This window comes from Saimiri boliviensis, chromosome 14 (genome assembly GCF_048565385.1).
Source record: "Saimiri boliviensis isolate mSaiBol1 chromosome 14, mSaiBol1.pri, whole genome shotgun sequence".
Lineage (NCBI taxonomy): Eukaryota > Metazoa > Chordata > Mammalia > Primates > Cebidae > Saimiri > Saimiri boliviensis.
The window spans coordinates 33,897,618-33,911,628 of NC_133462.1; the positions used below are offsets into that span (position 1 = coordinate 33,897,618).

The 14,011-nt window shown below is 46.8% G+C and overlaps 1 protein-coding gene across 11 annotated transcripts in view; it reads left to right on the plus strand.

Moving 5' to 3' along the window:
- Positions 1–14,011, plus strand: part of CACNA1A (calcium voltage-gated channel subunit alpha1 A) — a 416,980-nt gene that overhangs the window by 280,004 nt on the left and 122,965 nt on the right. For all 11 annotated transcript variants that reach the window (XM_074384539.1, XM_074384541.1, XM_074384546.1 and 8 more), the window contains 4 exons: positions 2,106–2,209; positions 3,509–3,624; positions 5,025–5,081; positions 7,072–7,161. In XM_074384539.1, coding sequence (XP_074240640.1) covers positions 2,106–2,209; positions 3,509–3,624; positions 5,025–5,081; positions 7,072–7,161 — 367 coding nt within the window. The remainder of the gene's footprint in view (positions 1–2,105; positions 2,210–3,508; positions 3,625–5,024; positions 5,082–7,071; positions 7,162–14,011) is intronic.

Below are 14,011 nucleotides of genomic sequence, written 5' to 3' on the forward strand. Positions count from 1 at the left end.
ACACTGCATTATGGCATTTTGGTCAACCACAGACCAAATATATAACAGTGGTCCCGTAATGGACCAATATATAACCGTGATTATCATACAGTATTTTTACCGTAGCTTTTCTGTTTTTGGATATTTTTAGATACACTATTGAGTTACAGTTGCCTGCAGTATTCCATACAATAGCATGCTCTATGTGTTTGTAGCCTAGGAGCAATAGGCTAGACCATGCAGCCTAGGTGTGTGGTAAGCTATACCATCTAGGTTTGTGTCAGTATACTCCATGAAGTTTGCACAACAAAATGACCCAATGACACATTTCCCAGAACACATGCCCATTGTTGAATATGATTTAATTCATTTTAGTATAGAAACTCTCAACCAGTTTTTCAAGTAGTTGTACCATGTGTTACGAGTTTTATTGTCTCACCCCAAAATTCATATGTTTAAGTCCTAACCCCCAGAACCTCAGAATGTGACCTTATTTGGAAGCGGATTCATTGCACAGGGAACCGTTAGGTTGGTGCAAAAGTAATTGCATTTTTGCCACTAGCCAAACTGCAACTGTTACTTTTGCACCAACCATAATAGCTACGATGAGATCATTAGGGTGGGCCCTAATCCAATATGATGGAGTCCACAGAAAAAGGACAGATTTTGACACAGAGACACACACACACACAGAGGAAGAATGCCATGTTTAAACAAAGGCAGAGATCAGGATGATGCCTCTCCAAGCCAAGAATCATCAAAGATTGCCAGCAAACCTCCAGAAGCTAGGAGAGAGGCATAAAACAGATTGTCTCTCACAGCCCTCAGCAGGAACCAGCCCTTCTGATACTTTGATCTTGGATTTCTGGCCTCCATAACTGTAAGACAATAAATCTCTGCTGTTTAAGCCACCTAGATTGTGGTTCCTTGTTACAACAGCCACAGGAGATGAATACAGCATGGTACCCTCCCATAGGCAGGATATGAGGGTTCCAGTTGCTCCACAGCTTCACAGATACCTAGTAGTAATGACCTCATCTTAACTTCTATCTCATTTTAGCCTTTCTTCTAGACAATAGCAGTGTCATATGTGCTTTTAAAGGTGGGCTTTTAAAGCCACACTTGAGAGCCCTGCATTCTGCAGGTGTCACAGGGTGATCAACTACTGAGAGGCTACCCCTGCCCTGACAGCTGGAGGCAAGGCTTCCCAGCACAGAGGTTAAGCCCATGGACTCTGGGGCCCACCTGACTAGTTCAAATACCATGTCTACTACTGAATAGCTCTGTGACCTGGGACTGATGATTTTGTCTTTCTGAGCCTCAGTTTACTCAGTGGTAACATGGGCAGTATAACATAGAGGTATCATGAGGATTAAATGATTAAGTAAGCTAACATACATAATGTGCTTAGGAGGGTGCCCAGCATACCACAAATATTCTATAAGTTCTGACTTTTATACGTTTTTCCTCTCTGTCTCTTTCTGTCTCTCTCTCCCCCCAATCCTTGATTTTCTTCCCTTCATCTTACTTCCTTCTTGCTATAGTGTTCTATTTTCGGTTTTTGAGAATATTCTATTTGTGGATATTTTCCCCCTTGAAAATTGAGCTGAAACTTCTGAGAATTTTTTGTGATTGGCATTAAAGCTGCAGGGAATGGAGCAGGGAGACACTTGAGGAAAACGCTCATGGCCCATCTGTCTGGCTTGGTGATATCACCAGGCCATCAGACCCTGTGGTCATGCATCTTCTCTAAGGGGAATCTGTGACTGTGTTGGCAAAAGGGAAGGAACCAGAGATTGATTAATCCATTTCAGTAGGCTTTGTATTGTGTTTTGTTTTCTTTTTCTTTCTCCTCCTGGACTCTGATCTGGGAAGTCTTCTTGTGTTTCTTGCTGGTCACCATGTCCTGCGAGGACAACATAATTAAGAGAAAGCTTTTCCCTTTGGATGTTTTCTCCAGAAAATGTTCCTCCATTTCCCTCTCTGGGCTGCCAAGCCAGACTCCACAAGCCAAGAACATTTAAGACAGAGCCATGAGAGAACCAGAGCTTCCCCTTCCCTCGCCCGTCAGATCCTATGTGAGTCCCAGTCAACTCTCACCTGCTTTCCCTCCTCACACCCTACAGAGCAACGATGCCTCAGGGAATACTTGGAACTGGTTGTACTTCATCCCCCTCATCATCATCGGCTCCTTTTTTATGCTGAACCTTGTGCTGGGTGTGCTGTCAGGGTAAGTCTCTGCTACTCCCCACCCCATCCCATTCATTCCTCTTTGCCAACTTCTTCCCAAGGAGAGGCCATTGAAGCTTTGTTTTCATTCACTAGGCAGAGAAAAGGCTTCTTCCCTTGTTTGGGTTTTCATACTGTGATTAGCAAGCCATGTATAGGTACGGACGTTGTGTACTGCTAGGGTTACCCAGTGAGGGAGTCCATATGGGCTTTACTTTCTTTACTTTAAAAAAATAGTTTGGGTTTACTTCTCTCATGTTTTCCAAATACAAAATCATAGCCTATGATCTAACAGTGTATTTTCCTGACGCATATTGTCCTCTATCCCCAAGATTTTTTTTTTGGCTTAATCATAAATGAGCTTCATTTTTCTTACCATAAGAAGTCTGGGCACTTGTACGGTGGTTCTGTGGCACCATTAGCAATCCCAGATTCTTCCAGCTTTCCATTCTGACATCTTTACCAGAGGCGTCCAATCTCATGGATACCTCATGGTCTTAAGATGGCTGCCTCATGCCCTCAAGATGGCCGCTTCATGATCCAAACCAGAAAAGGAAGAAGGGAAACAGGAAGAGGTGGGGCCTATGGCAGAGAAGGAGACCTGATGCAGAAATCGTTAGTTTATGGCTTATTGGTCTAACCTAAAAGAGGGTTGAAACAATTTTTAGCCAAGCGTATGAAGAAAATGAGAATGAGGTATGCAGCCAGTGGTGGTTGGCATGGCGTGGTTTTATCCTTTTGTGTTTTTTCTTGATTACTATTTTTTTAGAGACAGAGTCTAGCTTTATCACCCAGACTGGAGTGTAGTGAGGTGATCATAGCTCACCGTAACCTAGAACTTCTGGGCACAAGCGATCCTCCTGCCTCAGCCTCCTGCATAGCTAGGGCAACAGGCACATGCCACCATGCCCAACTAAATATTTTATTTTTCTTAGAGATGGGGCCCACTGTGTTGCCGAGGCTGGTCTCAAGTTCCTGGCCTTAAAGGATACTCCCGCCTCAACCTCACAAAGTGCTGGAATTACAAGCGTGAGCCACGGTGCCTGGCCTTTTGCTTTTTTCTTTCCCTAGGCACAGTTGTTGGGAAATGTGTGAAGCTGGCAGAAGCACCCATTGCTGTAATATCCCAGTCTTTTCCCAGAAGACCTGACTCCTGTTGAAAACTCCTGACCTCCAGGGACTTCTGAATCCCCAAACACACACACACACACACGCACACACACACACACACACACACACACACACACGTCTCCTGACATTGTCAAAGCAGCCATACTCTGGCTTTTCTATGCTTCTACAGGGAGTTTGCCAAAGAAAGAGAACGGGTAGAGAACCGGCGGGCTTTTCTGAAGCTGAGGCGGCAACAGCAGATTGAACGTGAGCTCAATGGGTACATGGAGTGGATCTCAAAAGCAGGTGAGACCCTTTCATCCTGGGGCCCAGGGATGGAGCTCCCAGGCCATGGAGAACACAGAGTCATGCATACAGTTTGGAGAGGGCTGAGCTGAGAGGGTCAGGATGGGAGGAGAAGGAAAACCCGAACTGGCAGCCCCAAATGTTAACAGCAAGATCCAGAGTATGATACGAAACAGTCTAGGATCAAGCCAGGATCTGGCATCATGTAACCGTTGAGTTCTGAAGTCAAATGTTGGCTTACATCCGACCCTGACACTTTTCACCCATGCACCACACATCCTGTGCCTCCGTCTCCTCGGCCGTTCCGTGGAGGTGATGATAGGACCATTTGAGTGTTTAGTACTAAATAGAGCTAAATAACCTCAGTTAAGTCACTTGGGGAGAGTGGTACCTGATACACAGTAGGCACAGTTTAGCCATTTAACAAGCACTTAGGGAGTACCTGCTGATCAGGCACTGATCTAAGCACTGAGGATATGGCAGTAAGCAATACAGACCAAATCCCTGTCCTCAGGGCTCTGATATCTAGTGAAAGAGACAAAACAAACAAATAGATGTCATGCTGGGGACTCCCAAATTCAGAGAAGGAAGATAAAACAGGGTAGGAAGTTGGCCGGGCACAGTGGCTCACGCCTGTCATCCCAGCACTTCGGGAGGCTGAGGCGGGCAGATTACCTGAGGTCAGGAGTTCAAGACCATCCTGGCCAACATGATGAAACCTCGTCTCTACTAAAAATACAAAAATTAGCTGGGCGTTGTAGCACGTGCCTCTAATCCCAGCTACTCGGGAGGCTGAGGCAGGAGAATCGCTTGAACCCAGGAGGTGGAGGTTACAGTGAGCCAAGATTGTGCCACTGTACTCCAGCCTGATGGACAGAGCGTGACTCCATCTCAAAGAAAAACAAACCACACAGAGTAGGAAGTTGGAGGCAGGGTGATCAGGGAAGGCTTCTCTGAGGAAGTTCCTTCTGAGCAAAGAGACCTGAAGGACGTGAAGAAGGAAGCTGTGGGGATATCAAGGGGAGGGGCATTCCAGGCAGAGGACACAGCAAGTGCAAAGGCCCTGAGGTAGGTTCATATTGGAGACACAGGAAGGAAGCCAGTGCATTGGGGAGAGTCAGAGAAGAGACAGACAGGGAGACGATGGAGATCAGATCAAGCTTATAGGCTGTGGTGAGGATGTTGGTTTTTATTTTGCGTGAGGTGAGGAGAACGTTGCTCCTGTTGTGGAGGTGGGGCTTGAAGTCAGAAACCACCCAGCAGCATGTTTTTTGGCCAGTTGAGCTGTCACCATCAACCAGGGGAGAATGGGGTTGGCCAGGGAGACCTCCTTCTTCCCGGTCCAAGGGAGAACTCATCGTCCAAATGCAGGAGCTTAACTCTGTGCTCTTCCTCTTCAGAAGAGGTGATCCTCGCCGAGGATGAAACTGACGGGGAACAGAGGCATCCCTTTGATGGTAACTGCTCTGAACCTACCTCGGGGGTGGGTCCCAGGGGAGATGGGAGAAGCGGGGGTGGGGAGTGAGGGAGAGCAGGCGACCTGGCTCTAAGGATCCTCCAGGGGGTGGACGTTCCTCCTGGAGGGATTTTCAGACTTCATGCAGGGTTTCCCTATTTGGGCCTCCACTTTTTTGCTTTAATCACGAACCTGACTTTTCCTGCTTTGCACCTTGGTTTTTCTCATCTGCGAAATGGCTATGCTATAAACAGTACCCCATCTCATGAGACCGTGTCTCAGAATGATACTCATGATGGAAAGAGAACACCTAGGATAGTGCCTGGCACTATCCTAGTGCCAGGGCTTGGCATGTTTCTGTTTGCTAAATAAATAATCCCAATAATCCAGTGGACTGGGAAAGGCTGCTGGCTCCCATGTTAGAAACTTAACCAGACAGAGCCATGACTTACTTTTTTTTTTTTTTTTTTAAATTGAGACAGAGTCTCGCTGTGACATCCAGGCTGGAGTGCAATGGTGTGATCTTGGCTCACCGCAACCTCCACCTGCCATGTTCAAGTGATTCTCCTGCCTCAGCCTCCTGAGTAGCTGGGATTACAGGCGCCTGCCACCATGCCTGGCTTATTATATTATTAGTAGAGATGGGGTTTCGCCACGTTGACCAGGCTGGTCTTGAACTCCTGGCCTCAAGTGATCTGCCCACCTCGGCCTCCCAAAGTGCTGGGATGACAGGTTTGGAGTGTAGACATTAATTTGTGGTCCCCTGGAAACCTGAATATGCAAGAAGGGACCATTAGGAGTCCAAAAACCCAACCTGCCCAGCATAGCGGGGAGTCAGCAGGGAGACTGTAAGAGTGTATCCAGCCTGGAGCTTCATGAAAGTAAAGTTTCTTTGAATTTAGAGATAGGGCTGGATGCTGTCTGTTCATGGCTCACACCTGTAATCCCAGCACTTTGGGAGGCCGAGACAGGAGAATCACCTGAGCCTGGGAGTTCAAGACCAGCCTGGGCAACATAGTGAGATTCTTTTGCTATGAAAAATAAAAAATGAGCCAGATGTGGTGGCACACGCACACTATGGTCCCAGCTACGGGCTGGAGGATCGCTTGAGCCCAAGAGATAAAGGCTGCACACTGCACTCCAGCCTGGGTGAGAGAGCGAGACCCCGTTTGAAAATAACAAAAAGAATATAGAGATAGGCTAGAAGACTGTGTCTGCAGTGTAATAATAACGGCAATAAGAAGAATTGTGCTCCCTGAAAAATGCAACTTCTTGCTCAAGATTTATCTTCTCACACTTTAGAAAGCTGGTTTGGCAGGGGCCAGGTGCCGCGGCCGCACCCATAATCCCAGCACTTTGAGAGGCCAAGGCGGGTGGATCACGTGAGGCCAGGAGTTCAAGACCAGCCTGGCCATCATGGCAAAACCCCATCTCTACTGAAAAGACAAAAATTAGCTGGGTGTGCTGGCACACACCTGTAATCTCAGCTGCTCGGGAGGCTGAGGCGGGAGACTCGCTTGAACTTGGGAGGTGGAGGTTGCAGTGAGCTGAGATCACGTCACTGCACTCCAGCCTGAGTGACAGAGTGAAACTTTGTCATAAAAGAGAGAGACAGAGGGAGGGAGGGAGGAAGAGAGAAAGAAAGAAAGAGAGAAAGAAGAGAGAGAGAGAGAGAGAGAGAGAGAGAGAAAAGGAAAGAAAAGAAGGAAGGGAAAAGAGAAGAAAGAAAAGGAAGACCAGAGGGAAAACAGTGGCTGAGGGCCGAGACCTGGAGTCGGACTGAACCTGACTCGATTCTTGTCTTTACCCCTCTAAGCAAAGTGATAGTACCACCTTGAACCTCAGTTTACACATCTGAAAAATGGGTATGCTGTTCATTCCCACCAAACTGGTTGCCGTGAGAGCTGAATCCCAGGACACGCTGCGTCCTTTGGGTATGTGTTGCAAAAAGGGTAACGTCTTTTTCTCTTGCCATGTTTCCATTGTTGGAGCTCTGCGGAGAACCACCATCAAGAAAAGCAAGAGTGATTTGCTCAACCCGGAAGAGGCTGAGGATCAGCTGGCTGACATAGCCTCTGTGGGTGAGTCCCTTCCTCTGCCACCTATCAGTTTTTCGTCACCCGTCGCCCAAGAGATGATGTGGGGTCGGGGCAGTGGGCTTGCACACCGGGCTGCTTGAATTTGGCTGTCAACTCCACCCCTTCCCCCCAGTGTGTGTGTCCTGGGGCAGATTACATCATTATGGGAATGACATCCGTGCCTGGCTTCTCATTATTTTGCGGAAATTCAACTAAATGGTCCCCATGAAGCGTGGGGACCCAGCACCTGGCAGGGACTCAGTTCTCAGTCATGTTGGTGAATGTGCGCAACTCACTCGGGAAGTATTCATGGGAGACCTGCTTATGTTAGGTGCCTGATTGCAAATAAGACACAGGCAATTGGGAGGCTGAGATGGGAGGATCACTTGAGCCTGGGAGGTGGAGGCTGCAGTGAGCCATGGTTGTGTTACTGCCCTCCAGCCTGGACACAGAAAAAAAAAAAAAAAAAGACACAAACTGGGCCAGGCACAGTGGCTCATGCCTATAATCCCAGCACTTTGGAAGGCTGAAGTGAGCAGATCACCCGAGGTCAGGAGTTCAAGACCCAGCCTGGCCAACATGGTGAAACCCTGGCTCTACTAAAAATACAAAATATTAGCCAGTTGTGGTGGTGCATGCCTGTAGTCCCAGCTACTCAGGACGCTGAGGTGGGACAGTTGCTTGAACCTGAGAAGCAAAGGTTGCAGTGAGCTGAGATCTCATCACTGCACTCCAGCCTGGGCAACAGAGCAAGATCCTGTCTCAAAAAAATCTTTTAAAAGACACAAACCGAATCCCTACTTATATATAGGACCTCACAGTCCAGTGTAGGAAGTAGAAATTAAACAGAGAATTACACAAATAAACCTGTAAAGGTGATAACACTTCAGGGAAAGGCTCCGGGCTTAGGGTGCTCTGGAAGGATGGGGAGAAGTCAGAGGAGGCTACCCAGAGGAAGTGATGTTTAAGCTGGAAACTGAAGGATGGGTAGGGGGTGACTGGTGGTGATAGCCGAACGAACAGTGTGACGGACAGGGCTCAGGCCTTTGCCACCACAAAGGGCCAGAGTTGGAGGGGAGTGTTCGTTCCCTTCTCTCTTCTCTGTCCTGTTGATTCATTGGCTGTGATTCTGTTGAGCTTGACCTTCTAAAATGAGAATGTGGTGTTGTCGCTGTTGTTATTGTTGTTTAATGGATTTTGTTTTGTTTTGTGTTTTAATGGTTGGAAGAGCATCCAGGCAGAGGAAATAAGACTGGAATAAGATAGAGGGGATGGCCAGACGTGGTGGCTCACGCCTGTAATCCCAGCACTTTGGGAGGCCGAGACGGGGGGATCACAAGATCAGGAGTTCGAGACCATCCGGGCCAATATGGTGAAACCCCGTCTCTACTGAAAATACAAAAATTAGCCAGGTGTGGTGGCATGTGTCTGTAGTCCCAGCTACTCAGGAGGCTGAGGCAGGAGAATCGCTTGAACCCGGGAGGCAGAGGTTGCGGTGAGCCAAGTTCACTCCACGGCACTCCAGCCTGAGCAACAGAGCAAGGCTCCGTCTCAAAAATAAATTAAAAAAATAAAATAATAGATTGAGGGAAGGAGGAATTTAGGCTGCTTGGGAAACTGTGTGGCTGCAGTTTAGAGGAAGAAAGGATGGCAAGAGAAGGAGGAAGGGAGAGAAGGAGGGAGAGAAGTGAAAGGAGGGAAGTGAGGGCATCCATGTGTTTTTGATCCATAGTTTCTGATTTACTATTTCATAGTCCACTTGTTTCCACTCACTCCTAGTTTATAACCTTATTGCTGAGGGTAGGCATAATTTCCATTGCGATCACATATCTCATAGGGTGGATACGCTGTGGTTTGTTTAGCCATAGCTCTATTATAGAGTGTTTGAGTTGTTTCCAACAATTTCTCTTACGAAGAGCACTGCTGTGCACATTTATGTACAATGACTCCCCCCAGCCTTCGGGCGTATTTCCTTGGAGATAATTACAGGATCGAAGATATTAACAGCTTTTCAACTCATTATTCAAAGAGCCATTCTGAGTTTCAAAACCACGGAACCCATTTAGAAACCTGCCAAGTACGCATACGTTCGTGGGTCCCCCACCCAGACCATCGAATATTACCAATTTAACATCCTTTCCCAGTTAAGTGGGTTGGTAATGAAAGCTTAAAGCTTGTTTTCATTTGCGTTTTTAATTTCCAGCCAAAACACGCTTTTTCTTGTAACAGAGGACTCATTCTGCCTTCACTTGTATGTGCATCTGTTTAATCTCCTGTAAGCAAATGTCAAGAAATGGAGCACTCAGTTGGTATCTTGTGTATTTGATCAATTATGTCTGTCTCACGTATTAGGTTACTTCCATTGTTTAAAATCAGTTTTATGGCCAGGCACAGTGGCTCACACCTATAATCCCAGTGCTTTGGAAGGCCAGGGCAGGAGGATCTCTTGAGGCCAAACATCCTGGGCAATATAACAAGACTCCATCTCTTGAGGGGGGGGAGGCGGTGGGGGGGACTGTTTAAAAACTTAGCCAGGCATTATAGCACATGCCTGTAGTCCCACCTATTTGGGAAGCTGAGGCAGGAGGATTTCTTGAACCCAGGAATTGAAGGTCATGGTGAGCTATGATTGTGCCACTGCACTGCAGCCTGAGCACCAGAGTGAGAACCTGTCTCTTAATAAAACAAAATAACAATAAATGCTTTAAAATCTTCTTTGTTGGCCAGGCACAGCGGCTCATACCTGTAATCCCAGCACTTTGGAAGGCCGAGGCGGACGGATGGCTTGAGGTCAGGAGTAGGAGACCAGCCAGGCCAGTGGGGTGAAACCCCATCTCTACTAGAAATACAAAATCAGCTGGGTGTGGAGGTGTGCGCTGGTAATCCCAGCTATTTAGGAGGCCGAGGCACGAGAATCACTTGAACCTGGGAGGCGGAGGGTGCAGTGAGCTGAGATGATGCTGTTGCCCTACAGCCTGGGCAACAAGAGTGAAAACTCCATCTTTAAAAAAAAAAAAACTGTTTTATATATTTATATATATCTGTCTCAAAAAAATCTGCTTTGTTTTAGACATATATATATATATATATATATATATATATGTGCATGTGTGTGTGTGTGTATGTATATATATATATATATATTTTTTTTTTTTTTTTTTTTTTTGAGATGGAGTCTTGCTTGTTGCCCAGGCTGGAGTGGGGTGGCGTAATCTCGGCTCCCTGCAACCTCCACCTCCCGGACTAAAGCAGCTGTCCTGCCCCAGCCTTCTAAGTAGCTGGGATTGCAGGTGTGCACCTCCACGCCAGGCTAACGTTTGTATCTTTAGTACAGACACGTTTCTGCCGTGCTGGCTGCGCTCCTGACCTCAAGTGAACCGCCCACCTCTGCCTCCCCAAGTGCTAGGATTACAGGCGTGAGCCACGTTGCCCAGCCAGTAATCTATTCTTCTAAGAACACCAGTCATACTATATTAGGGCCCCCTCATGACTTGATATTAACTTATCTTTTTAAAACTCTTATCTCCATATGCAGTCCCATTCTGAGGTACTAGGGATTAAGACTTCAGCCTATAAATGGGGGGAAGATTGCAATTCAGCCCATAGCAGGAGAGTAATGCAGGGAACCTTGACAGAGAGTCGCAGAGGGTTTGTCTGTGCGAAGCCCTGCTCTTCAGTCTGTGGCTGACAAAAGAAAACTCGCTACAGGGGAAACCCAGCTTCAAGGCAGGGCTTTAATAAAGAAGAGATAAGCCAGGCACGGTGGCTCATGCTTGTAATTTCAGCACTTTGGGAAACCAAGGCAGGTGCATCACTTGATGTCGGGAGTTCGAGACCAGCCTGGCCAACATGGTGAAACCCCGTCTCTACTGAAAATACAGCAATTAGCTGGGCGTGATGACAGATAGCTGTCATTTCAGCTACTTGGGAGGCTGAGGTGAATCGCTTGAACTTGGGAGGCTGAGGTTGCACTGAGCTGGGAACGTACGACTGCACTCCAGCCTGGATGACAGAGCGAGACTCTATCTCAATAAAAAATAAAAAGAAGAGGAAATAAAAGAACGTAGAGAAAGCACAGCGGTGAGACTGAGAGCTAATGCTGTCCTAGGACACCTCCGCTAACAAGGCAGGTGACATCGCAGCTTTCTAAACAGACCCAAAACCCAAGCCAGTGGCTTATTCTTTCCTAGCCAGAGTTGCTATAGGCAAATCCACCGAAACCCACCTTGTCGGCCTGATTACTCAAAAAGACAAAGGAGCCCTGAATCTAGTCAATGATTTTCTAGACACCCCAAAAGAGATCTCTGGAATTCCAGAATTCTGGCAAGGAGACCTATTTACCTCTTTTTTTTTTTTTTTTTTTTGGAGACGGAGTTTCACTCTTGTTACCCAGGCTGGAGTGCAATGGCGCGATCTCGGCTCACTGCAACCTCCGCCTCCCGGGTTCAAGCGATTCTTCTGCCTCAGCCTCCTCAGTAGCTGGGATTACAGGCATGTGCCACCATGCCCAGCTAATTTTTTGTATTTTTAGTAGAGACGGGGTTTCACCATGTTGACCAGTATGGTCTCGATCTCCTGACCTCGTGATCCACCCGCCTCGGCCTCCCAAAGTGCTGGGATTACAGGCTTGAGCCACCACGCCCGGCTACCTCTTTTTATTTATGTAAAGAACGCAATAATACAGGCTGGATGTGGTGGCTCACACCTATAATCCTAACATTTTGGGAGGCCAAGGCCGGAGGATCGTTTGAGACCAGGAGTTTAAGATGAGCCTGGGCAACATGGTTAGAGCCTGTCTCTATCAAATATTAGCTGGGCATTGAGTCACGTGCCTGTAGTCCCAGCTACTCGCAAGGCTGAGGTAGGAGGGTCGCCTGAGCCAAGGAGGTCAAGGCTTTGCATGTTTGCAGCTCACTGCAAACATGCACCTCCACTCCAGCCTGTGTGACAGAAACCTCATGTCAAAAAAAAGGAATAATACAGTAACGCATATTTCAAAGTAAGGTGAGAGCTGTGTGATGTTTCCCTTCACGTTGTACCACACTATGCACAGTCCTTTATTTATTTATTTATTTATTTTGAGACAGTGTCTTGCCCTGTTGCCCAGGCTGGAGGGCAGTAGCACAGTCATAGCTCACTGCAGCCTCAAACTCCTGGACTCGAGTGATCCTTGCACCTCAGCCTCCCAAGTAGCTGGGACTACAGGTGTACACTGCTACACCCAGCTAAGTTTTTTTATGTTTTTTAATAGAGATGGGATCTCAGTATTTGCCCCGGCTGGTCTCAAACTCCTGGCCTTAAACAATCCTCTGACCTCGACCTCCCAAAGCGGTGGGATTACAGGCATGAGTCACCACACCTGGCCCACATGCAGTCTTATGAAATTGGTGATTCTACTGTGCTGTTGAATCAGTTGATAAATGCATTATAAAGCAAGTTCATTTCTAATTGATGAACTTAACTGCTGAAATAAGGAACTTGAATCATTTACATGGAAAGTTGAGCCATGTTGCTAAAAGGATATCAAATTTCTTTTTTCTTTTCTTTTCTTTTTTTTTTTTTGAGATGGAGTCTCACTCCGTCACCCAGGCTGGAGTGCAGTGCTGTGATCTTGGCTTACTGCAGCCTCCACCTCCCAGGATCAAGTGATTCTCCCACCTCAGCCTCCCGAGTAGCTGGGATTACAGGTGCACACCACCACACCTGGCTAATTTTTATATTTTTAGTAGAGCAAGGGTTTCACCATGTTGGCCAGGCTGGTCTCGAACTCCTGACCTCAAGTGATCTCCCCACCTCAGCCTCCAAAAATGCCGGGATTGCAGTGTGAGCCACCACCCCTGGCAGATTGTCAAATTTCATTTAGACTGGAGGAATATGTTCAAGAGATCTATTGGATGGTGTGGCAAATGTATTAATAACAATGTATCATAGTCTTGAAAATTGCTTAGACAGTAGATTTTAAGCATTCTCGCCGTGAGAAAAGTGATAACCATATGTGGTGATACATATGTTAACTAGTTCAGTGGAGCCATTCCACGGAGTATACATATGGTCAAAATATCATGTTGTGTGCTATAAATAGATACAGCCTGTATCTGTCAATTTAAAATAAAAGAATAATAATTTCAAAAAGAAAAATAACACTATGGCTGGGCGTGCGACTCACACCTGTAATCCGAGCACTTTGGGATGCTGAGATGGGCAGATCACTTGAGGCCAGGAGTTCGAGACCAGCCTGGCCAACATGGTGAAACTCCATCTCTAATAAAAATACAAAAATCAGCTGGGCGTGGAGGTGGACACCTGTAATCCCAGCTACTCAGGAGGCAGAGGCATGAGAATCACTTAACTTGGGAGACAGAGGTTGCAGTGAGTCAAGATCTGCACTCCAGCCAGAGCGATAGAGGGAGCCTTTCTTTATTTCTGTAAAGAATGCAGTGATGCAGGCCAGGTGCAGTGACTCACGCCTGTAATCCCAACATTTTGGAAGGCCAAGAGAAGAGAATCATTTGAGGCTACGGGTGCATGCTGCAATGCCCAGCTAATATTCGATAGAGAGAGGGTCTCACTATGTTGCCCAGGCTGGTCTCAAACGATCCTCCCACCGTGGCCTCCCAAAGTGTTGGGATTATAGGCATGAGCCACCATACCTGGCCTGTGTTAAAAAGAAAAAGAAGGAGATGGAGCAGAAAGATAAGTAAAATTCAGAGCAATTTAAAACAAAAACAAAAACAAAAAAAGTTGAGCCATTATGAATGGAAGCTGCCATTGTAACTGCTTTTTTAGGAAAACCAGATCCCATTGAGGTGATTTTGTTTATTTGTTTTTAGAGACAGGTTCTTGCTCTGTTGCT